The sequence below is a fragment of the Hypanus sabinus genome, chromosome 5 (genome assembly GCF_030144855.1).
Source record: "Hypanus sabinus isolate sHypSab1 chromosome 5, sHypSab1.hap1, whole genome shotgun sequence".
In the NCBI taxonomy this organism is placed as follows: domain Eukaryota; kingdom Metazoa; phylum Chordata; class Chondrichthyes; order Myliobatiformes; family Dasyatidae; genus Hypanus; species Hypanus sabinus.
The window spans coordinates 5,884,631-5,910,379 of NC_082710.1; the positions used below are offsets into that span (position 1 = coordinate 5,884,631).

Sequence of the window (25,749 nt, forward strand, 5' to 3'; positions counted from 1 at the left end):
ACCATGGGGAAAAAGGGAAGAAGGAGGAAAACCAAGGAGAAATTGATGTTCGTGTCATTAGGTTGGAGGCTACCCAGATGGAATATGAGGAGTTGCTTCTCCACCCAGAGAGTGGCCTCATCGCAGCAGTAGAGAAGGCCAAGACCAATGCAAAGGAGTTCAAATGAGAACCTCAACTGGAATCACAATACATAATTTTGTTTACAGATTAGATAAATAATTAATAATTACATGCCCATCAAATGTGACCACGACCATTTATCAGTATCAGATTTATTATCAGTCTTACATGTGAAATTTACTGCTTTATGGCAGCAGGAGAGAGCCAGGACATAAAATTTTGATAAACTACAAACAAGTAAACAGTGCAATTAAAGGATTAATCTGTTTGTGCTCATGGACCAATTGGGAATCTATGTATTTATTTATTTTGAGATGCAATGTGCAACAGGCCCTTCTGCCCAATGAGCTGCACCACCCAGCAGCCCACCTGTTTCACCCAAGCCTGATCACAGCTCAACGTGCAATGACCCATTTACTTACTAACCCATATTTGTTTGGAATGTGGGAGGAAACTGTGACACGCAGAGGAAACCCACATGCTTACAAGGAGAATGTACAAATGGCATTGGAATTCAATTCTGAATTCTGACGCCCCCCCCCCCCCCAGCTGTAATTGCATTGCACTAACTGCTATGCTACCATAGTGCCCATGAGACTGGTCTGAAAATGTTGGGTGTAGGTCTTCAAGCTCCTGCACCTATCCCCTGATGGTAGCAATGAGAAGATGCCATGTCCTGGGTGGTGAGTGTCATTAGTAACCGGGGTTACCTCCTTGAGGCTCTGCCACTTGATGATGTCCTAGCTGGTACGGTGGGTTGTGGCCACGAGGGAGCTGGCTGAATCAGCATTTATGGCACAGTTGTGGGTCATTAACGTGTGCATAAGTTTGATACATAAAAGACCCTGATAGATTTCACCGATATAATTGTACTGCACAGCCAAGTTCTCAAGTGTATTGTGTCTCTGATCCCTGATCATACAGTAATGACTTGTCTGATTACCACTGAATGCTGTCCTTGGCAACGGACACATTTTGCATCTATTCACAATTCATACACCCATTGTTCACCATCTCCTTGTTACCCACAGACTTGGCTTACAGCGATTAATTCTGTCTTTCATAGCTTTGATCTGAATCTTCATGAATGAATTTTATTACCATTTATTGTCAGCTGTTCACTGTCGTCATTCCAACAGTTAATGTTACAGCTCTTCAATACAATGTATGGCAATCTCTGAAGATCTATCCTGGGCCCAACATATTGATAAAATTACAAAGATGGTAGGGCAACGCCATTAACTGTGGCAGGGTTTGCAGGACGTTATGTCCAACAAAGCGAAGCCCAATAGCATGAATGGCAGCGATGCTTCACTACCAGATGAACTCAATGCCTTCTATGCCCGCTTTGAAAAGGAGAATATAACTAACAGCTGTGAAGATCCCAGCTGCACCTGGTAACCCTGTAGTCTTTGTTGAAGCCAAAGTCAGGATGTCTTCCAGGAGGGTGAATCCTTACAAGTCAGCAGGCCCCAGGAGTAGCTGGTAAGGCTCTGAAAACATGTGCCAGCCAACTGACAGGGATATTCAAGGACTCTTTCAACCTCTCACTACTACAGTCAGCAGTTCCCACTTGCTTCTAAAAAGTCACAATTATACCAGTGGCCAAGAAGAATACAGTAAGCTGTGTTTATGACTATCGTCCAGAAGTGCTCACATCTACGGTGATGAAATGCTTTGAGAAGTTGATCATGGCCAGAATGAACTCCTGCCTCAGCAACGACCTGGACCCACTGCAATTTGTCTATCGTCACAATATGTCTGTAGCAGATGTAATCTCAGTGGCTCTTCACATGGCCTTAGATCACCTGGACAACACAAACACCTATGTCAGGATGCTGTTCATCGACTATAGCTCAGCATTTAACACCATCATTCCCACAATCCTAATCGACAAGCTACAGAACCTGGGCCTCTGTAACTCGCTCTACAATTGGCTCCTTGACTTCCTAACCGGAAGACCACAATCTGTGCAGATTGGTGATAATATCTCCTCCTCACTAACAATCAACGCCTCAGGGATGTGTGCTTAGCCCACCGCTCTACTCACTCTATACCCACGACTGTATGGCTAGACATAGCTCAAACACCATCTAGAAACTTGCTGATGATACAACCATTGTTGGTAGAATCTCAGATGGAGATGAGAGGGTTTACAGGAGTGAGATATAACAGCTATGTCACGGTCTTGTCCGTGGACTCTGCATCCCAGTTCACAGTCCGGTCCATGGACTCCGCATTCCGGTTATTTCTTTTTTTTCCCCGTGTTTCGTTGGGTGCCTTGATTGAGGCACCTGATCCTCATTTTGAGCCTGCTCCAGGGTTCAGTTATTCCTTTGCTGGACCGTCATCAGAAACTCACACCAAGAAGCTTATCACCGGAAACACGTCACCAGAAGCCGGTTACCCGAAGCTTGTCACCAGGAGCCAGGCCGGCGGATTCAGGCTCCAGGTTGCCGAGAAGTCTGGACCATCATCAGAAACACACTGAGAATTGTGGTCTCTAAGTTGCCCCAGTGCCTGTGGCTGCTTAGCGAGTTCAGTCATTTTCGTGTCCAGCTGAGTTGTCGGCTGTGTGCTGCTGCTCCAAGTAAGGTACGAATCCTGTCGTTTCTGTAGCCAGCTGAGACTTGCTGGTCGCTTGCTCCCACTCCCAGCAAAGATACGTATGGACTGTTGTTGTGTGGTTTTGTCTCCTCGTTATCCAAATCCTGTCCAGCTGAGTGGGTCCGGCCATTTCCCACTGCTCTGAGTTGGGTATTCTGTCTCTTCGTTGTTCAAGTCTGTGTTCCAGTCCAGTCAAGTCCAGGTCCAGGCTCTGTGTTCCAAGTCAAGTCTGAGTCCAAATCAAGTCCAGGTTTTACTGGTTTGTTATCCAGTGTTTACATCCATGTTGACATTATGTCCTTATTCCTGGCCTTCCTAGTAATTCTCAATAAACACAGTTCAGTTTATACTATCTCAGTGCCTGTGTCTTGCACTTGGGTCCGCCCCCCCACGCCCCCTTGTAACAAGCTGGTGGATTGTGTCACAGCACACCCTGCACTCAATGTCAGTAAGATGAAAAAGCTCATTGTGGACGTCAGGAAGGGTAAGACGAGGGAACATGAACCAATCTTCATAGAGAGATCAGAAGCAGAGAAAGTACGAAGCTTCGAGTTCCTGGATGGCAATATCTCTTGAGGATCTAACCTGGTCCCAACATATCAATGCAGCTATAGAGAAGGCAAGACAGCAGCTACATTTCATTAGTAGTTTGAGGAGAATCGGTTTGTCAACTAAAACATTTGAAAACTTCTATGGATGTACCATGGAGAGCATTCTGACAGGCTGCATCACCGTTAGGTATGGTGGGGCCACTGCACAGGACCGAAAGAAACTACAGAGAGTTATAAAATTAGTCAGTTCCATCTTGGGTGCATGTCTTCGTCACATCCAAGACATCTTCAAGGCGCAGTGCCTCAGAAAGGTGGCGTCCATCATTGAGGACCCAGGGAATGCCCTCTTCTCAATGTTACCATCAGGAAGGAGGTACTGGAGCCCAAAGGCACACACTCAGCCACTCAACCACAGTTTCTTCCCCTCTTCCATCCAATTCCTAAATGGACATTGAACCCATGAACAATACCTCACTTTTTAAAATATATATTATATGTTTTTGTACTTTTTTAATCTATACAATATACATTTATATATTTACTGTAATTGACTTACTTTTTCTTTCTATATTATCATGTATTGCAATGTACTTCTGCTACCAAGTTAACAAATTGCACGACACATGCCAGTGATAATAAATCTGATTCTGATTCCCTCCCACATTTCTGTCATCTATATGCCTATCTAAGAGTCACATACTGTAAATGTCCCTAATGCCAGAATCTGAATCAGAATCAGGTCTAATATCACTGGCATATGTCATGAAATTTGTTGTTTTGAGGCAGCAGTACATTGCAAAATAAAAACCAACTTTGGGTAGCAGGGTGGAGATATGTCTCTGCCAAGGCGCTAAGGTGCTCCCTCTCTTCGCTGGCCTGCAGGTCACCCTTGGGTAAGGTAGGGGTGTGTGTGTGTGTGTGTTTATGTGTTTGTGTGTGTGTGTGTGTGTGTGTGTGTGTGTGTGAGAGAGATCCATTAGTCTCGCCAGACCCTGGATCTGGGCAAGGTTGTATGAAAGACCGGCATTTGCCCAAGCAGCGAGTCTCCCCTCTCTATACCACTGATGTTGTCCAAGGGAAGGGCAAGGACCGATACAGCTTGGCACCAGTGTCATCACAGGAGGTACCAGAGCAAAGTTGAAGGCAATGTCAGACTGTCTTAGGGACTCCAGCTCCGGATTTGTCCTCAGGGTTTACTCCCGAAGCCTTTCCCATGAGTGGGTATGACCACAAGGCAGCGGAGGTTTGAAATCAGTTTTCCCTCTCTTAGATGGACTGCCTTCCCAGGCTGATGAGCTCCATCTACCTGAAGCTCTGGCTTTAAGGCATCAGGACTCGCCTTCGTCCCTTCTCCTGTCAGTAGAAACAGTTCCACCAGGGTTAGAGGCTAAGCCACACGAGAAGGCCAGGAGTTGGACTTGGTTGTCAGAGGCTATTTGAAGTGCACACCGTGAGGAGCACTTTTAGGTAGTGGGAGCTTGTCCCCACTACCACTCCTCAGCTTGACAACCTTGGAATTGGGTAAGGTGTAGCACCTGCTTAAACCCACAATCAGGGTCACATGAAGCCACGGGAGCAGGTAGTGGATGGTCATCTGAGCAGCTGATGAATATCACAAGTCCTGGTTACGCGACCATGATGCCAGGCAGACAATCTCAGAAGAGTATTGATAATGGCTGAGGTCACCCATCTTGTAAAGATGCTGTCCAGAGGAAGGCAAAGACAGACCACTTGTGTAGAAAATTTGCCAAGGGCAACCATGGTCACAGACTGTGATAGCCTACATCATATGACATGGCACATAATGATGATTATAAATAATAAAAACTGTAAATCACAGTGTTACATCCGTAGCCCCCTCCTTTGTGAGAATCGCAAGATCACTGTTAGGTTGGGTCAAGGGGCCCGGGAAATGAGAGAAGAGATGTGCAGAATGTCTCGTTTCCCGGCGATGTAAAGCTACGGGACATGGCCATTGTCTCTTGGAGACAAATTTGTGGATTGAGCTACTATACTACGTGAACGCCCTCAGGCAAAGTGGGCTAGTTGAGGGAGAGGGTGCATACCCCCAACCTGATTGACATCTACGACCCTGCGAGTCAGGATAAAAGAGGGTCTGTAGGAACAGCCCCTCAGACGCACCAGAAGAAACATTAAGCGACCACGTAATAGCAGGAAGTCATCTGAAGGAGGCCACGTGCGTTCAGTTCCGTTGCTGGAATTGGTGGCTGGAACCACGGAAAACGGCTTTTAGCTGACAACGGGGAAACCCACTCCCCTGACTCAATGGATTGGCATCATAAAAGACCTGGGCAAGTTTAAATCGCCTCGCTCTTAAACCCAACAATGCTGCAGCTTGAACGAACTAACAGTGAATGTTACATTTCCATCGGACAATACACTATCCCCTAGACAACGATAGTGCTATTTCTTATCGGTTATTATTATACCCGCGCTTTAGATTTAGTATTGACGACGTATATTATCTGTATGTTTGCATTAATCTTATTTTTGTGCCCTTTATCAATAAATACTTTTAAAAATAGTACCATCAGACTTCAATGGACCTCTCTATCTTTGCTGGTAAGTGATCCAGTTACGGGATTTCGTAAGAACAGTAAGAAATATATACAGTAATGTGCAAAAGTCAGGCACATACATATAGCTAGGGTGCCTGAACCTTCTGCACAGTACTGTATATTATGTCTTTCCAGTTACCATGTAACACTAAATACTGCTAAGCTAATACAAAGCTAAGTACACTTACTTCTGTTTCCCAAACACCTTATTTTAATCAATATACAGTACAGTGCAAAAGTCTTAGGTGCCCTAACTACAGTATGTATGTGTGTGTGCCTTAGACCTTTGAGCAGTTCTGTTTCAAAAAAAGAAAATTAAAATTAAGTAGTGCAGAAAGAGAGGTAAAAATATTAGTGTTCATGGAACCATTGTCCATTCATACTCCTGATGAGAAGTCTTCAGGCCTTTGTACCTCCTCCTTGATAGTAGCAATGAGAAGAGGGCATGTCCTGGGTGATGGGGTCCTTAATGATGGATGCCACCTTTCGAGGTTTTGCCTTTTGAAGATGTCCTTGATGGTGGGGAGGCTAGTGCACATGATGGAGCTGGCTGAGTTTACAACCCTGTGCAGTCTTTTACTGATCCTGTGAATTGGCATTTTCAAACCATGCAATAATGCAACTAGTTAGAATGTTCTCCATGGTACAGCTACAGAAAATTGCTAGGATTATTGGTGACATACCAACTCTCCTCGAACTCCTGAAGAAATATAGTTGCTGTTGTGCTTTCTTTGTAATTGTATTAATATGCCAAGCCCAGGATAGAAGTTCAAAGATTGTTTTTGTGGCTCTTGGCCGTTGTATGTTCGTAAACCACAGAAGTTAGTTCAGGGACCTATGCTAGTTTGCATGCCACAAGGGTTAGTGCACGGACCTTTGTTCAGTGTATATCACAGGGGTTAACACAGGGATCTTTGTTCAGTGTATATCACAGAGATCTTTGTTCGGTGTACAATATATCACAAGGGTTAGCACAGGGATCTTTGTTCGATTGTATCACAGGGGTTAACACAGGGATCTTTGTTCAGTGTATATCACAGGGGTTAACACAGAGATCTTTGTTCAGTGTATATCACAGGGGTTAGCACAGGGATCTTTGTTCAGTGTATATCACAGGGGTTAACACAGAGATCTTTGTTCAGTGTATATCACAGAGGTTAACACAGGGATCTTTGTTCAGTGTATATCACAGGGGTTAGCACAGGGATCTTTGTTCAGTGTATATCACAGGGGTTAACACAGGGATCTTTGTTCAGTGTATATCACAGGGGTTAACACAGGGATCTTTGTTCAGTGTATATCACAGAGGTTAGCACAGGGATCTTTGTTCAGTGTGTATCACAGGGGTTAACTCAGTGATCTTTGTTCGGTGAATATCACAGGGGTTAACACAGGGATCTTTGTTCGGTGAATATCACAGGGGTTAGCACAGGGATCTTTGTTCAGTGTATATCACAGGGGTTAACACAGGGATCTTTGTTCAATGTATATCACAGAGGTTAACGCAGTGACCTCTACTGTTTGCTCTATACCTGTAACAAAAATATTTTTAAATCAGTTCCATGTTCTTTGCTGATTCAGCAGAATGAGGTATTCACAAACAAAGGAGGTACTGTATACATGTGTATCGTACTTCCTTTGCTTCCAAATATCTCATCCTGATGAATCAGATGTCCGTTTATAAAGCATAAACAAAAGGGATTCTGCAATGCTGGAAGTCCGTAACAACACACACACAAAATGCTGGAGGAACTCAGCAGGTCAGTTAGCAATTACAGAAATGAATAACTTGTCAAACGTTTCAGGCCTGATCCCTTCCATCAGGACTGGAAAGGAAGGGGAAGATGCCAGAATAAAAAGGTAGGGGGAGGGGAAGGACAGCTAGAAGGTGATAGGTAAATGCAGGTGGGTGGCTGGGATGAGGGAATCTGATAAGAGAGGAGAGTGGACTAGAGGAGAAAGGAATGAATGAGGAGCACCAGGGAGAGGTGACAGGCAGGTAAGAAAAGGTAAGAGGCCAGAGTGGAGGATAGAAGAAGATGGGAGAGGGAGGGAAAAGTGCTTTTATCAGGAGAAATTGACACTCATACCATCAGGTTGGAGGTACCCAGACAGAATATAGGGTGTTCCTCCTCCACCCTGAGGGTTGTCTCATTGTGGCACAAGAGGAGGCCATGGACCAGCATGTCAGAATGGGAGTGGGAATCTGAATTAAAATGCTTGGCCACCAGGAAGTTCCATTTTTGGCGAATGAAGCAGAGGCACTCAACGAACCGGTCCCCCAATTTACGACAGGTCTCAGCAACGTAGAGGAGGCCGCATCAGGAGCACCAGACACAATGGGCAACCCCAGTAGATTCAGAGGTGAAGTGTTGGAAGGACTGTTAGGGCCCAGGAATGGAGGTGAGGGAGGAGGTGAATGGCACTTGAGCCACTTGACGGGAGGGAGATTAATGATGAGGGACGAATGAACAAGGGAATCACAGGGGAGATTCCTTATAAGGCATATTATTTGTTATATAAAGCATACAGCACAGAAAGAAAGACAATTGATTGCTGTAGTAGCAACACACACAAAATGCTGGTGAAATGCGGCAGGCCAGGCAGCATCTATAGGAAGAAGCACTGTCAACGTTTCGGGCCAAGACCCTTCGTCAGGACTAACTTGAAGAAAAGATAGTAAGCTGTATTAGTAGTGCAGAAAACAAAATAATACTTACCATCAACTTAAAGAGCTGACTTGCACAATGTTAGAGCATCCAGCAATATCTCAGACTTCTCTCTCTTTCCCCCTCACTCTCTCAATGTTCCTGACCCTGTCTCCAATAGTCATGAACCAGCCAAAGAGAAGACTCCCTCCCTTACACAATGAAACTTCCCCTTTAATACCCTTCAAGACCCCTTTTTATCTCTCACAATCTTCGGCCTAGACGTACTCAACTCGAAAGAGACAGCAACTGTAAAGAGGGAAAACATTATTCACTGATACCTAATTGTGTTCAAAACAAAGACTAGATTTTGGTTACTAAGGGGGGAAAACAGGCCATTACCACATTCCAAGCTGACACCATTTTGTCTCTCATCTTCCATTTTATTTTGGCATATACCAAGGAGGCATTGCTTATAACTGTAATAATTTGAATGTGAATGTAACAGGGACGATCAGTAAGAATACAGATGACATGAAGGTTGGTGATGTTGTGGATAGTGAGAACAGAGGCCTTTGGTTACAGCATGAGATAGAAAAGTTTGTAAGTTCAGAATCAGAATCAGGTTTAATATCACCAGCATATGTTGTGAAACTTGTTGTTTTGCAGCAGCAACACAATGCAATACATATAATGAAAACTGTGATCTCCAGTTCGAAATATATATAAATGTTAAATGTTAAAAAAAAAGTAGTGAGATCATGGGTTCAATGTCAATTCAGAAATCTGATGGCAGAGGGGAAGAAGCTGTTCCTGAATCACTGAGTGTGTGACTTCAGGTTCCTGTACCTCCTCCTTGATAGCGGCAATGAGAAGATGGCATGGCCTGGGTGATACGGGTCCTTAATCATGGATGCCACCTTTTTGAGGCACCACTCCTTGAAGATGTCCTGGATGCTGGGGAGGCTAGTGCCCATGATGGAGCTGACTTTCTGCAGATTTTGCCAATCCAATACAGTGCTTCCCCACCCCCATCATACCAGACGGTGAAGCAGCCAGTTAGAATGCTCTCCACGGTACTGCTGTAGAAATTTGCCAGTATCTTCGGTGATACCAAGTCTCCTCAAACTCCTACTGCAATATAGCCTCAATTGTGCCCTCTTTGTAACTGCATCAATATATTGGGCGAGGATAGATCCTCAAAGATGGCGAGACACTTCTGACACTCTTTGCTCTTCTGATTCCTCTATGAGGACTGATGTGTGTTCCCTCATCTTACCCTTTCTGAAGTCCACAATCAATTCTTTGGTCTTACTGATGTTGAGTGCAAGGTTTTTGCTGTGACACCACTCACCCAGCTGGTATATCGCCCTCCTGTATGCCAATAGTTGTATCATCAGTAAATTATGTCAGCATATACAATCCTGAGATCCATTTTGTTGTGGGCATACTCAATAAATCTATAGAATAACCATTAACAGAATCAATGAAAAACCATCCTACTGGGGACGTTCAACTAGAGTGCAGAAGACAACTGACTGTGCAAATACAAATAGGGAAACAATAATAATAAATAAACAATAAATATCAACAACATGAGTCCTTGAAAGTGAGTCCATTGGTTGTGGAAACACTTGCTCAATGTTTGGGAGAACTTCACCTTTTATGCATTGGGCTTTCCCTTTGGAGAGTTTTCTACAACTCCACCTCGGACAGTCCCAAGAAGCCAAGGGGCTGATCAACCTTCTATTGGCCCAGGATAGAGGACTCTGGTGAGCTGCTGTTGGTGGCTTATGCCCCAATAGGGGGGATGGGCTTAAGAAGAAGAAGAATTTTCTACACCCAAAGAGGATGGTTTAAGGTGAGAGAAAAGTGTATTAGATGAGATTTTAAAAAATAATTTTTTGCACAGACGGTGGTTGGAATACAAGTCTCACTTCCTGAGGGGAGAGGGAAGTGGGGTGGTGACACCTTCTGCATTTATGAAGCATTTAAGAACATGAAATACCATGGAAGAGAAGGTGACAGGTTGAGTACTGGGAAATGGGATCAGTATGGATGAGTAATTTGTAGCTGCAGTGACAAAGTAAAGCAAAGGGCCTATTCCTGTGGCCAGTCATAGGTTTGGTCAGATGTGATGCCGTTTCTTGCTAAAACAGCTCAGCAGCAACAATGGTATTTCCCAGCCACACACACAGAATGCTGCAGGAACTCAGTAGGTCAGGAGCATCCATGGAAAAAAGCAGTCGACGTTTCTTGCCAAAACCCTCCAGCAGGACTGGAGAAAAAAAGCTGAGGAGTAGGGTGAGGGGAGAGAGAAACACCAGGTGACAGGTGAAACTTGGAGGGAGACAGATGAAGTAAAGAGCTGGGAGTTGATTGGTGAAAGAGACAGAAGGCCTTGGAAAAAAGAAAAAGGGGTAGATGATTGAAGAATCTGACCTGCTGAGATCCTCCAGCATTTTGTGCACGTTGCTCAAATTTCCAGCTTCTGTAGATTTTCTCTTATTAATGATATTTCCCATTTCTTTACATTGTGTGGGTACAATAGGCAGCATGTGGAATTGAAACTAAATTACAAACATCTCCAATTTGACCACAGTTGACAGTTGACATTAAAGGGACCCCCTCACTCACAACACCCTCGAAAGAACAGCTGTGGGTGATGAGGATGTGCAATGGTGGCCCATGTGCACAGGAGGAGACACTGAAGTGGATTGAACAGTTCATTAATTTTTAATAAGAACTGTATGGAACAAAAGGGAAATAATAAATGTTCGGCCAACAGGGCCATTAACTAAAACTTTCAAAATAAAAGCTAACACTGGTACTGCAGTTTGAAAGAAGTAACTTAATACTAAATCAATTCTGCTACTTTACAGCATCAATCTAAACTGTAGTCTTCTTTCCTGGAATGGGGATTAAGGGGAGCAGGGAGCGTTACCGTCGCTGTGCTTTAGTCAAGACCCAACAAGACTGAAACGAGAGGAAGGACGTTAAATAAAACCACAAAAAAACACTAATTGGCTGGAATGTGCATACTCACCAGCGTGATTGTCCGTGCCTTTCAGTTATCTGCCTGCAAGGGTGCTCGAGATCCGTGGCAGAGTCCACGGGTGTAGCGACGAAGATGAGATGATCGCCAACCTCTTTGTAAAGAAGGCAGGGGAAATGGATGTAGCTACAAGTCGCAAGCAAGAGTTCTTGAAAAGCTTCATCCCAAACAGTTATGCCTCAGAAGTCCTTCTGCTTGGCCGGCTGTTTCCAGGGACAGATACAAAAGCAATCAGCAGGTGTTGCTGGACGATTTTCAAATCGGTGACAAATGCACCACAGCCTGTTGTGCTTCCAGAACGATGAGATGGCAGAAAGGGAATTCGGCAGCCAGGCACATACCAGGGTGCGCTGGAGCTCAGTGCAGTGCCAAGGCTTCATGGGCAGGAACTGCAGTCAGAAGTCCTGCTGCCACGAGGCTATCGATGGTGGCACATTTGCGTAGCAGTTGGCATAACACTTTACAGAGCCAGCGACCTGGGTCCAATTCCACCATAATTTACACCATTCCAAATCCGTAAGATTTGTACATTCTCTCCGTGGCCGCGTGGGTTTCCTCCGGGTGCTCGGCTTTCCTCTCACATTCCAAAGGTGCACAGTTGTGAGCACGTGGGAAGGGTGGTGACACTTGTGAGCACATCTTGGGGCTGTGTTGGTTGTGGGTGCAAATGAGACATTTTACTGTATGTTTCAATATTTCAATGTACATGTAACAAAAAGAAGCTAATCTTTACATCTTTATTTAAGCCTGTTAAGTCTGGTCTGTATCGTCCAACGTTCCAAGAGCATCATGGGTGCCTCGTACAGAGAAGGCGCCAACAACACAAGTGGCTATGAACGTATAGACTGAAAGGTACGATGAAGGCAGGCAACGCGGGATTTTGTATTTCTAGTATACATCACTATTAATAAAGTTTAATTTTGGAAAAATAACGAGTTTTCGGCAGCTGTTTAATTTATGCCGTTCCGTACATAAAGGCGGAAGAAGACGCCCAAAGGGGAATATGTTGCCTCATTGTGGCACAGTACAAAGACGGTGTATTGTTATAAGATACCAGTTCCTCAGAACGCAAGCCGAAACTAATTAAAGCAAGCCTCCGCTGGCAGTTTACCAAAATTTCTCACGCAGGGTGGAGCCCATCAGGAGGCCGGCTCCAGCCCCGAGTCAGACACATCCCGAGTCAGACACATCCCGAGCCGGTGTTCGGCTGCTCGGAACGTCCCCGCACCGCCGCCATGGGCAAAGTGAAGACCTTCGCGATCCTCTACGACCGCCCCACCTACTCCTGCGGGGAGTGGGTCTCCGGACGGATCGTGGTGGAGCTTGCGGAGCAGATCGAGGTGAAACTTCTGAAAATCCACGCCAAGGGCCAGGCGTACGTTCACTGGACGGAAACACAATCCAGCAACAAGTCCAATCGGACTCGGCACTACACTCAGGAGCTGCGATACTTCAAGCACAAGTACCTGCTGGTTGGGACAGGTAGGTGTGCGCTCGCTTTGCACGGAGATCTTTCCAAATCGGCTCCAAAGTGTCCACAAACCCAGCAACTGGCCTCTTCTCCGTCTGACAAGAGTTAGTGTGACCGCCGGTGGCGGCGGCTGATGGGCTCTGCGCCACTGGAGCTTCCTTTAGTCAGCTCGGGAAACGATTATAGATGCGGGCCATAACGTGTAAACTTCTGACTTTACACCGTGGGTGTGATCGCGTGTCCGGGCATGTGTACATTCTCCATTCGCTCCCGGAATCAACAATGCCGACTCCTCCCTCACGCCGTGTTGTGGGTGGGACCATATCGATCGCCGCTCCGTGGCCGGAGACCTCCGGGAGGGGCAGAGGGGCATCGGGACAGACTCCTGCTTAGGTCGTTAAACTTGTTGTTTTGCGGCAGCAGTGTATTGCGATACATAGTAAAAAAATACAATAAGAAATAAATAAGTATTGCAAACTCATGCAAAGAACCAACAAACTCATTCGAAAGGCCAGTGATGTTGTGGGGGTGGAACTGGACTCTCTGACAGTGATGTCTGAAAAGAGGATGCTGTCCAAGTTGCATGCCATCCTGGACAATGACTCCCATCCACTCCATAATGTACTGGTTAGGCACAGGAGTACGTTCAGCCAGAGACTCATTCCACCCAGATGTAACACCGAGCGTCATAGGAAGTCATTCCTGCCTGTGGCCATCAAACTTTACAACTCCTCCCTTGGAGTGTCAGACACCCTGAGCCAATAGGCTGGTCCTAGAATTATTTCCACTTTGCATGATTAACTTATTATTATTTAATTATTTATGGTTTTCTATTGCTATATTTCTTCACTATTCTTGGTTGGTGTGACTGTAAGGAAACCCAGTTTCCCCTCGGGATCAATAAAGTATGTCTGTCTGTCTGTCTCTGTCAAAAGAGGAAAAATAGTGAGATAATGTTCATGGCTCCATTGTCCATTCAGAAATCTGATAATAAAGGGGAAGAAGCTGTTGCTGAAACACTGCGTGTGGGTGGTCAGGCTCCTGTACCACCTTGCTGATGGTAGCATTGAGAAGAGGCCATGTCCTGGGTGAATGGGGTGGGTAATGATGGATGCAGCCTTTTCGGGGCATTGCATTTTAAAGGTGTCCCCAGTGCTGGAAGGCCAGTAGATTGGTTTATATACGGGTACGGTGAAAAACTTGTCTAGCATACTGTTCATACAGACCAAATCATTTCAAAGTGCATAGAAGTAGTACAAGGTAAAACAATAACAGAATGTAGATTAATGTGTTACAGCTACAGAGAAAATGCAGTGCAGGAAATCAATAAGATCCATTGCCCTAACATTGAGTCATAGGGCACTACAGCTCAGAAGCAGACCGTTTGGCCTATCTAACCTATGACTAGTCCCATCGATCCAGAGCTGGAACATATACCTTCCATCCAAATACTTATCCGAACCCCTCTTAAATGTTGCATCCACCACTTCCTTAACAGAGTCGACCATAAGGTCAAGAGCCCATCAGATCATTCATTAGTCTAAAGACAGTGGGATAGAAACTGACTTTCATCTTGGTGGGACGTGCTATCACGCTGTAGTATCTTCTCCATGTCGAAAGACAGGGAACAGAATCTGGCCATGCCATCATGAGTGTTATCATCATCTTTAAGTGCCTCGTCATATGATGTTGGCGGTCCGCACCTCATGACCAAGACTGTTCTTGAAAAGTTTTCTATCGATTGGTTTGTCATTGACTTCTTCTGGGCAGTGTCTTTACAAGGTGGGTGACCCCAGCCATTATCAATACTCTTCATAGATCATTTGCCTGGCATCAGTGGTCGCATAACCAGGACTTGTGATGTGCACTGGCTGCTACAACTACCACCCACCACCTGCTGCCATGGGCTCACATGACCCTCAGGTGATGCTACACCTTGCCCAAAGGTGACTGCAGGCTAGCAGAAGGAAGGAGCACTTTACACCTCTTTTGGTAGAGATGTAACTCCATCATGACATCCATTTCTAGATAGTATGTACTCTTATTGTAATTTATATTTTTTAATGTTATTATTACGTATTGCACAGTACTGTGGTTGCAAAGCAACAAATTTCATGACATATGTCAGTGATATTAAACCTGATTCTGATTCTTAAAGACAAATGTGAACAAAGTACAGTATGCCTGAGTTCTAGAAGGCTGTAAGGCACACACTGGGCTGAAGGGCATTCGCCTGCTTCTAACTAATCTTGCAGGGGTCTGGGAACCAGAGTCCCAGGTCAGTAAAGGAAGGATCAAACCAGAAGGTCGATGTCAGGGAAATAATTGAACAGTAAAATCGAAATAACAGGTATGGTGCTTTGGATAGTTTGAAGTGTGTATATTTTAATGGTTGGAGTGTTATGGGTAAGGGTGATGAACTTGGAGCATGGATCAGTACATGGAACTACAATGTTGCGGCCATGGTGGGTCTTGGTGTGGAGTAAATGTCTGTCCTGGGAGCTGCGCCTACCTTCACCTTTTGCCTCACCCAAATAGCAGTTAATTCTTATTTTGTAAGTGACTGAAGTGAACTGTAACGGGCTGAATGAAATGAGGAAGCCAGGTAAAGGGGAGAAACAAGAAAAGGGCGCAGGAGAAGAAGATTCTGGTGAGGGCTCCGTGAAGCTAGCGGGCCCGAGAGAAGCTGAAGCTAATGCTGCTGGTGCCCTGGTCCCAACTACCATTGAAGAAGTCCTTGTGGTGGTAAATAAGCTGTACAGTTCGGTAGATGGGAGACATGCTGAGCGTAATAAGTCTATCATGAACCTAACAGCAGCTCTAACCGAAGTCAGTGTTCTGATGGAAATGAGACTGATTCTTTGGGTCTCAAAGGCAAGGGCTCTGGACACAGAGTTTTACTGATGAGTTTATTTACAAGGGGAGAAGAGTTTGGGAACAACACAAGCGGCTACAATATTCACACAAACGTGCTTAGAATAGACGAGCGTGGGAGAAGTCAGGTCAGCAGTACAATACACAGGAAAACGGTGTGGGGTCAGAGTACAGGTACACATACAAGCAAGGGAAAAGTAACTATGATACCGGCCAACCGTTGACTAAGAGCAGGCACAGTTCACTACTACAGGGACAACAATAAACTTTCCCAAACCCTATTCAATGCACGGCTTACCACGTGTCTCCAGCGCTGTATTGCAGTCTTCAGCCTGGAGTGAAGCAGGGTGGTCCCTCGAGGATGGTAAAAAGAGAGCGAGCCAAGCACATGTAGCACCCTTTATCGGTTAGGGGACTGGAGGGTCTGGCCCAGGTGATTCACCGGGGGGGGGGGGCAACGGCTTGGTGCTAGACGGGTTAATCCAATTAAGGTGACCAATGGTTAAATGTGCATTGATTAGTTGGGAGGGGTGAAATGTTGACTGGCATGTGGTGTGACCTCCGACCAGGTGAGGGCAGAGCTGCCACGTGGCAGGCACAGCTCTCTGGATACAGTTAGTAAGGGTTTAATGGAGAATACCGCCGAATCGTGTGAGAGGCGAATTGGAGAGGTGGCTTGATAGCCTAATATCCCAAAACACGCAGCTACAGGCTAAAGTAGATCACCTTGAAGCTCAGTCTCACCGTCAAAACATTCGCGTTATCGGGGTTCAGGAGAAAGCCAAAAACAATAAGCCGACAGAATTTGTAGCCACGTTGCTTCTGAAGTTGCTGAGGGAAGAACATTTCCACCAGCCGATCGAAGTGGACCGTGCCCACTGGAGCCTAGCACTGGCTAAAAATGGTAAGCCATGAGCTATTACTGCGAGGCTACACCAATACCAGGTTAAAGAGCCTGTGCTACGGTTGTCCAGGGCGTCCAGTGTTCATTTACCCAGATTTAACCTTGGCCACTATGAGGAAATGTCAGGATTTTCAGAACATTAAGGAGAAATGCAAAGCCAGGAAAATTTGGTGTGGATTCTGGTACCCGGCAAGGTTTATGTTTACAGTTAACACCACCACCAGTACATTCAGCACTGCAGCTGTAGCTGAGGAGTTGAAGATTGGCATTCTGACACTGTATCAGCCTAAAAACGGATTAACGCTGGGTTACTGAATTCGTCGTTGATCGATAGCGGCTTCACCTGGAGACTTTGTTATGTTCAGCGCATGAGGAACTGAAAAGTAAGCTCACACTAAGATGTGGGTGAGGACTGATTGCTATTGTTTATTTTTATATTTCATGGTGTATTTGTGAAGAGGCATTACTCCCATGTTCAGTGAGCAATGGATAGCTATCTGGCTATTCTGGACCATGTCTTGGCCTGTGGATGTAGCTTTGACTCTCGGTTAGGGGTATGGAAGTACTACTCCTGGTGTGTTTTTATTTTTGGGTGGGTTTTTTTGTGTTTCTCAAGTGGTTGTTATAGCACATCTGTTTGTTCAAGTTACTGTTTGTGTTACACCACAGCCATACAGCATATTTTTGTTGTTAAGCAGCAGACATGATATCTACTCTGCATATGCACAGCATTGGTTGAAATTAAACTTGTCAGCTGGAATGGACGGGGGATGAATAGTCCACTGAAGAGAGGGAAGGTGTACATGCGCTTTCGTACACTTAAGGCTGATATTTGTCTTCTCCAAGAAACGCACATTAAGAAAACAGCAGGTTTGTCCCTCCTGGGCATCTCAGGTCTACCAGTCCAATTTTAGTACAAAAACTAGAGGTTTTAAATTTAATTTTAAAAAACCATACCATTTGTCCACACACAAACTATTGCTGACCTGAGGGGCAGGTATGTAATAGTAAGTGGAATATTAAACTCCATACTATTGATACTGGTGAATGTGTACGGGCCCAACTTCGATGATCCAATTTTTTTTCAGAACCTCTTTAAGGCCATGCCTAATCTGTCTGACTCTAACATAATTGCCTCTGTGGGGATTGCCTTGTCAGCATCCTATCCTTGCCTGTGTGGGGATTGCCTTGTCAGCATCCTATCCTTGCCTCTGTGGGGTTTGTCTTGTCAGTATCCTGTCCTTGCCTCTGTGGGGTTTGCCTTGTCAATATCCTGTCCTTGCCTCTGTGGGGTTTGTCTTGTTATTATCCTGTCCTTGCCTCTGTGGGGTTTGTCTTGTTATTATCCTGTCCTTGCCTCTGTGGGGTTTGCCTTGTCAATATCCTGTCCTTGCCTCTGTGGGGTTTGTCTTGTTATTATCCTGTCCTTGCCTCTGTGGGGTTTGCCTTGTCAATATCCTGTCCTTGCCTCTGTGGGGTTTGCCTTGTCAATATCCTGTCCTTGCCTCTGTGGGGTTTGTCTTGTCAGTATCCTGTCCTTGCCTCTGTGGGGTTTGCCTTGTCAATATCCTGTCCTTGCCTCTGTGGGGTTTGCCTTGTCAATATCCTGTCCTTGCCTCTGTGGGGTTTGCCTTGTCAATATCCTGTCCTTGCCTCTGTGGGGTTTGTCTTGTCAGTATCCTGTCCTTGCCTCTGTGGGGTTTGCCTTGTCAATATCCTGTCCTTGCCTCTGTGGGGTTTGTCTTGTCAGTATCCTGTCCTTGCCTCTGTGGGGTTTGCCTTGTCAATATCCTGTCCTTGCCTCTGTGGGGTAAGTCAGGCTGTCTTTGCTGTTACTCTGAGGCTGGACTGTTCCCTTCCCTTCCCTTCCCTTTCTTTCTGTAGCCCTTGCCTGCTACCTGGGGCTGTGTTGTGGATTTGGTCATTTTCGTGACCAGCAGGGTTGACTGCTGTTTGTGCCACTCTGAGCCAAAGGTACTAATTCTGCTGTTTCTATGGCCAGCTGAGTTTTGCTGGTCCGGTTGCTGCTTCTCCGAGCCGAGACTCGAATGGACTGTAGTTGTTTGGTTGTCTCGTATCCAGCGCAGTAGGCAGGCTGTTTGCCGAGACTCGAATGGACTGTAGTTGTTTGGTCATCTCGTATCCAGCGCAGTAGGCAGGCCGTTTGCCGAGACTCGAATGGACTGTAGTTGTTTGGTTGTCTCGTATCCAGCGCAGTAGGCAGGCTGTTTGCCGCTACTTGAATGGACTGTAGTTGTTTGGTCATCTCGTATCCAGCGCAGTAGGCAGGCCGTTTGCCGAGACTCGAATGGACTGTGGTTGTTTGGTTGTCTCGTATCCAGCGCAGTAGGCAGGCTGTTTGCCGAGACTCGAATGGACTGTGGTTGTTTGGTTGTCTCGTATCCAGCGCAGTAGGCAGGCTGTTTGCCGCTACTTGAATGGACTGTCATTATTTGTCGTTCTGTGTCCAAGGCTCTGAGAAGACTCCAGTCCATGTCCCAAGTCCTAGTCGTAGCCCAGGCTCTGAGTCCTGGTCTTGTCCAGGGCTAGTGTCTGTGTCCAGCTATGCCTCTCCCCACTTCTGCTTTGCTGTCCCTCGACCAAGACCTAGTCTGAGCTTCATGTCCTCGTCCAGCCTTGAAGTCCCGTGTCCTGCCCCCACGTCCAGTCCTGTTACCTTGCCACGTCCAGTCCGAGCCCGAGTCAAGACCCAGGTTCCAGGTCCCTGTCCAGTCTCTGGCTCGGAGTCCTTGTCCAGGTTCCTAGTTCCTTGTCCAGGTCCTGCTTTCCTACTCTACTCTATGCCCATGCCCTGTCTCCTAGTCTTGTCCAGTGTCTATGTCTTGCATTTGGGTTTGTTCCCAACACCCCCCCCCCCCATATGACAACATGATTGTTCGGTCAATGTTAGACACAGATTTGTACAGTTTAAAACATTACATAGACTCCATTATTCTAAAGAAAAGTTGCCTAGTTTCTATCCTGATGTTTCACCAGTTTGTAATAGATGTAAATCTGTCAACAGCAACTTGTCACATTCATTCTGGTCATGTTGTAAGCTTTATGCATATTAGAAAAGTATTTTTCACTGTTTCTCTGAGGCTTTTGGGAAGCGGTGGGAACCAGACCTGCTCATCGCCATCCTTGGAGCAACAAGCTCCCTATCTTCAGCCAGTAAATATGAAAAAATGGCTGTATTGTTTGAAATGGTGATTGCTAAGAAGTTAATCCTGCAGATGTGGAAAATGGACTCTGTGTCTACGTACGGTCTGTGGCTGAGAGAACTGGCAAACACTTTACACTTGGAGACACTGAGACTACATAATGAGGACAGAGGGGACATCTTTGAAAGGATATGGGGCCCTGTATTGGACTTTCTTACGGGGTGAGGACTGACGTTTTTTGGTGTGGTGCACCTCTGCTGTGTTTGTTTACTTTTTGCCTTTATATTTTTATTTCTCTTTTGCTGCTCAATATTTAATTTGATTTTGCTATGGTTGTGGTTTTTGTGGTTGTACTGTATTTTTTCCATTAGCTTTCTTGTTAGTTTTTTCCAAGTCTGTTCACATAAAACAATAAAATATATTTAAATACAATGATGTGGCCATTACTGACACTTGGTTCAGAGAGAGGAAGAAACGGGTGATTAATGTATCAAGTTTTCAAAGTTTTAGAAAAGGTAAGTGGAGGAGATAAAAGAGGGGGTGGAGTTGCACTTCTAATCAGGAACAATATCACAGTTGCACTCAGAGGAGACAATGGAGGAATCAGACACCGAGTTCATTTGGGTAGAAATCAGAAATAGGAAGAGTGCAATCACATTGATGGGATTGAACAATAGACCCTCCTCCAATAGCCTCCGGGGCATTGAGGAACAGATACATAATCAGATTAAGGAAATGGGTAAAAACAGTAGGGTTGTTGTCATGGGGGATTTCAGTTTCCCTAATATAAACTGGGATTTTCTTAGTGTAAGAGGTTTAGATGGGGCTGAATTTGTTAAGTGTATCCAGGAAAGTTTCTTAAATCAATATGTTGATAATTCTGTGAGAGGAGAGGCCGTACTGGAGCTGGTGTTGAGTCATGAGCCTGGCCAGGTGACAGACCTTTCAGTGAGTGAACAGTTAGGAAACAGTGATCATAACTCCTTAATTTTCAGGATATCTATAGATAAGGATAGGTATGGTCCTGGGGGAGAGTTTAGAATTGGAGTAGTGAAAATTACAAGGGCATTAGCAGGTCTAAGAAGTGTTAATTGGGAATACATTTTCTCTGGTAAGTCCACATCAGATATGTGGAGGGTGTTTAAAGATGAATTGCACAGAGTACTGGAAAGGTATGTTCCTGTTAGAAGAAAGGACAGGGATGGAAAAATATGGAAACCTTGGATGTCCAGAGAGGTGATGAATTTAGTCAAGAAGAAAATATAAAGCTTCAGAAGATAGGATCAAACAAAGCACATGAGCATAAAGAAGCCAGAAAAGAACTAAAGAAGGGAATTAGGAAAGCCAGGAGAAGCCATAATTCCTTGGCAAGTAGGATTAAGATGAATCCCAAGTCATTCAATACATACATAAAGAGTAAAGGTTAACTAGGGAGAAGGTGGGACCATTCAAGGATAAGGGGGGGGGGGGAACATTTGCTTGGATGCAGCGAATGTGAGTGAGATTCCTATTGAGTATTTCGCTTCAATATTTACCATAGAAAAGGATATGGAGGACCAGGAGATCTGTGCTGAGTCTATTAATATCTTAGGACATTTAGAGGTCAGGGAGCAGGAAGTGTTGGACCTTCTAATGAGTATTAAGGTGGATATGTCCCCACAGCGTGATGTAATTTACTCCAGGTAATTGAAAGGGGAAGCAATGAGATTGCTGGGGCCTTGACCAGTATCTTTGTACCTTCTCTAGCCACAGGCAAAGTCCTGGAGGACTGGCAAGAGGCTAATGTTGTACCTTTATTTAAGAAGGGAACAAGGGAAATTCCTGGAAACTGTAGACCAATGAGTTGTCGGGAAATAACTAGAGAAAGTTCTTAAGGATAGGATATACGAGCATTTGCAAACCCATGCCTAATTAGGGAGAGCCAGCATGGCTGTATGCATGGCAGACCATACCTTACCAATTTGATTGAGCATTTTGACAAGGTGATGAGGGTAGGGCATTGGATGTTCTCTACATGGATTTTAGTAAGGCTTTTGATAAAGTCCCTCATGTGAGGCTAATCCAGAAGATTAAGATGGATGGGATCCATGGTGAATTATCTGTTTGGATTAAGAACTGACTTTCACATAGAAGCTGCAGAGTAATGGTTGAAGGGAGTTATTCAAACTGGAGGTCTGTAATTAGTGGAGTTCTGAGGTGATGTGTGTGTGTGTGTGTGTGTGTGTGTGTGTGTGTGTGTGTGTGTGTGTGTGTGTGGATGGGTGAGTTAGTAAATTTGCAGATTATACCAAGATTGGTGGAGTTGTGGATGGTGTAGAAGACTGACAAAAAATACAAACATGATATAGATCAGTTGCAGATATGGGCTGAGAAATGGCAGATGGAGTTTAACCCAGATAAGTGAGATGTTGCACCTCAGTAAGGCAAATGCATGGAGACTGTACACTGTAATGAATGTTTTTATTGGTCAATGCATTGAGTTCCAAAGTCAAGGGGTTATGTTGCAAATTTACCCAACTCTGGTTAGGTCATATCTGGATTATTGCACACAGTACTGGCCAGCTCTCTACAGGAAGGATGTTCAGACTTTGGAGACGTTGTGGAAGAGATTTACTAGGATGCTGGCTGGTTTAGACCATATGATATACTAGCAAAATCAGGCCATTTAGTCCATCGTGTCTGCTCTGCCATTTCATCATGGCTGATCTATTTACATCTCAGCCTTCCCCCCCACCCCTGTATCCTTTCATGCAGTGACCAAGAATCTATCAACCTCTGCCTTAAATATGCATAAATATTTGGTCTCCACAACTGCCTGTGGAAACTAATTCCACAGATTAAATACACTCTGGTTAAAGAAATTCCTCCTTCTAAAAAACCTATTCTGAGCCTGTGTCCTCTGGTCTCATACACTCCCACCATAGGAAACACCCTTTCCAAATCAAGTCTACCAAGGCCTTTCATTATTCAATAGGTTTCAATTAGGTCTCCCCTCTTTCTTCTGAATTCCAATCAATACAGGCCCAGAGCTTTGAATGCTCTTCACATGACAAGCTGTTTAATCCTGGTATTATTTTTGTGAACCTCCTTTGAACCACCTCCAGCTTCGGCACATCTTTTCTAAGCTAAGGGTCCAAAACCACTCTCAGTACACCAAATGAGGCCTCCACACTGCATTACAAAGACTCAGTATTACATTCTTGCTTTTATATTTGATTCCTCTTGAAATGAATGCTAACATCACATTTGCCTTCCTCATCACAGACTCGACCTCCAAATTAACCTTCAGGGAATCTTACACAAGGACTCCCAAAATCCTTTGCATCTCAGATTTTGTATTTTCTCTCCACTTAGAAAATAGTCAACCCCTTAATTTCTTCTACCAAAGTGCACTATATTCCACCTGCCACTTCTTTGCTCGTTCTCCTAATCTAAGTCCTTAGGCTATTTCCTCAAAACTATCTGCCCCTCCACCTATCAACATATCATCTGTAACTTAGCAACAAAGCAATCAATTCCATCATCCTAATCATTAACATATAACATAAAAAGAATTGGTCCCAACACAGACCCCTGTGGAATGCCACTAGTCACTGGCAGTCAACCAGAAAAGGCTCCCTTATTCTTAGTTATAGCCAACAGGCTGAGTATCAAATCATTAGGAATACAGAGTCAGAAAGGACAGCAAATACAGTACTCAAGGTGTTGTATCTAAATGCGGGTAGTTCAAGAAATAAGGTGGATGATCTTGTTGCAATATTAAAGGTTGCCAGGTATGATGTTGTGGCCATCACTGAATCATGACTGAAGGATGGTTGTAGTTGGGAGCTGAATGTCCAAGGTTACACATTGATAGAGGGATAGGAAGGTACGCAGAGGGCGTGGTGTGGCTCTACTGGTAAAGAATGGCATCAGATCAGTGGAAAGATGTGACATAGGATCGGAAGATGTTGAATCCTTGTGGGTTGAATTCAGAAACTGCAAGGGTAAAAGGACGTTGATGGCAGGCCTCCCAACAGTGGCTGGGAGGTGGACCACAGGTTACAAGAGGAAATAGAAAAGGCAAGTCAAAAGAGCAATGTCATGGGAGATTTTCACATGCAGGTCGATTGGGGAAAATCAGGTTGGTAATGGATCTCAAGAGAGTGAGTTTGTTGAATGCCTGAGAGATAGCTTTTTAGAGCAGTTTGTCGACGTCGACAGTGCTTCTCCCTATAGATGCTGCCTGGCCTGTTGTGTTCCACCACCATTTTGTGTATGGTGCAGGACATGTGTTTTTGCAAAAGTGAAGAAATAGTCAAATGGTAAAATAATACAAAGCTGACAAGGGAAGTCCAGCTATTGTAAAAGGAAATGAGAGGGCATACGACAAAGCAAAAATTAGTGGGAAGATAAAGGATTGGGAAGCTTTTAAAAACGTACAGAGAACAACTAAAAAATCATTAAATGGAAAAGATGAAATGTGAAAGCAAGCTAGCAGATAATATCAAAATGGATAGTAAAAGTTTTTTCAAGTATGTTAAAAATAAGAGAAATGAGAGTGAATATAGGACCACTAGAAAATGAGGCAGAAGAAATAATAATGGGTGACAAGGAGATGGCTGCTGAATTAAATGAGTATTTTGTATCAGTCTTCATTGTGGAAGACACTAGTATGCCTGATGGTGTAGTGTGTGAAGGAAGAAAAGTGAGTGCATTCTCCATTACAAGAGAAAGTGCTCAAAAAGTTGAAAGTCCTAGGGGTACATAAGTCATCCGGACCAGTTGAACTGCAGCATAGGGTTCTGAAAGAAGTAGCATTAGAGATTGTGGTGGCATTAGAAATGATCTTTCAAAATCATTGAACTTTGGCAGAAGACTGGAAAATTGCAATTGTAACCCCACTCTTTAGGAAAGGTGTAAGGCAGTAGAAAGGAAATTATAAACCAGTTAGCCTGACCTCAGTGGTTGGGAAGATGTTAGTCATTTGATAAGGATGAGGTGATGGAATACTTGGTAACACAGGACAAGATAGTACAAAGTCAGCATGGTTTCCTTCAGGGAAAATCCTGCCTGACAAACCTGTTGGAATTCTTTGAAGAGATTACAAGTAAGATAGATAAAGGGTATGCAGTGGATGTTGTATATTTGGATTTTCGGAAGGCCTTTGACAAATTGACATAGAAGAGGCTGCTTACCAAGTTAAGAGTCCATGGTATTACAGAAAAGTTACTAACATGGTTAGAGAATTGGCTGATTGGTAGGAGGCAGTGAGTGGGAATAAAAGGATCCTTTTCTGATTGGCTGCCAGTGACTAGTGGTGTTCCACAAGGGTCGGTGTTGGGACCACTTCTTTTTATACTGTATATCGATGACTTAGATGATGGAATAGATGGCCTTGTTGCCAAGTTTGCAGATGATACAAAGATTGGTGGAGGGGCAGATAGTGTTGGGGAAATAGGTAGAATGCAGAAGGATTTAGACAGCTTAGGAGAATGGGCAAGGAAGTGGCAAATGAAATACAATGTTGGAAAATGCATGGTCATGCACTTTGGTAGTAGAAATAAATGTGTGGACTATTTTCTAAACGGGGAGAAAATCCAGGAATCTGAGATGCAGATGGTCTTAGGAGTCCTTGTGCAGAACATCCTGAAGATTAGCTTGCAAGATTTAGGTGGTGATGAGGAAGGTGAATGCCATGTTAGCATTAATTTCATGATGTTTAGAACACAAGCGCAAGGATGTGATGCTGAGGCTTTATAAGGCACTGGTGAGGCCTCACCTTGAGTATTGTGA

At 44.6% G+C, this 25,749-nt stretch overlaps 1 protein-coding gene across 4 annotated transcripts in view; it reads left to right on the forward strand.

The window, feature by feature from the left end:
- LOC132393902 (arrestin domain-containing protein 3-like) overlaps positions 1-25,749 on the forward strand; it is a 72,250-nt gene that overhangs the window by 9,322 nt on the left and 37,179 nt on the right. The window contains exon 2 of one of the 4 annotated variants that reach the window (XM_059969322.1): positions 12,308-13,043. In XM_059969322.1, the coding sequence (XP_059825305.1) occupies positions 12,797-13,043 (247 nt within the window). In that variant the 5' untranslated portion in view covers positions 12,308-12,796. Of the gene's footprint in view, positions 1-11,580; positions 13,044-25,749 lie in introns of those variants that run through there. The other 3 variants (XM_059969325.1, XM_059969327.1, XM_059969321.1) reach the window with 3 other exon arrangements.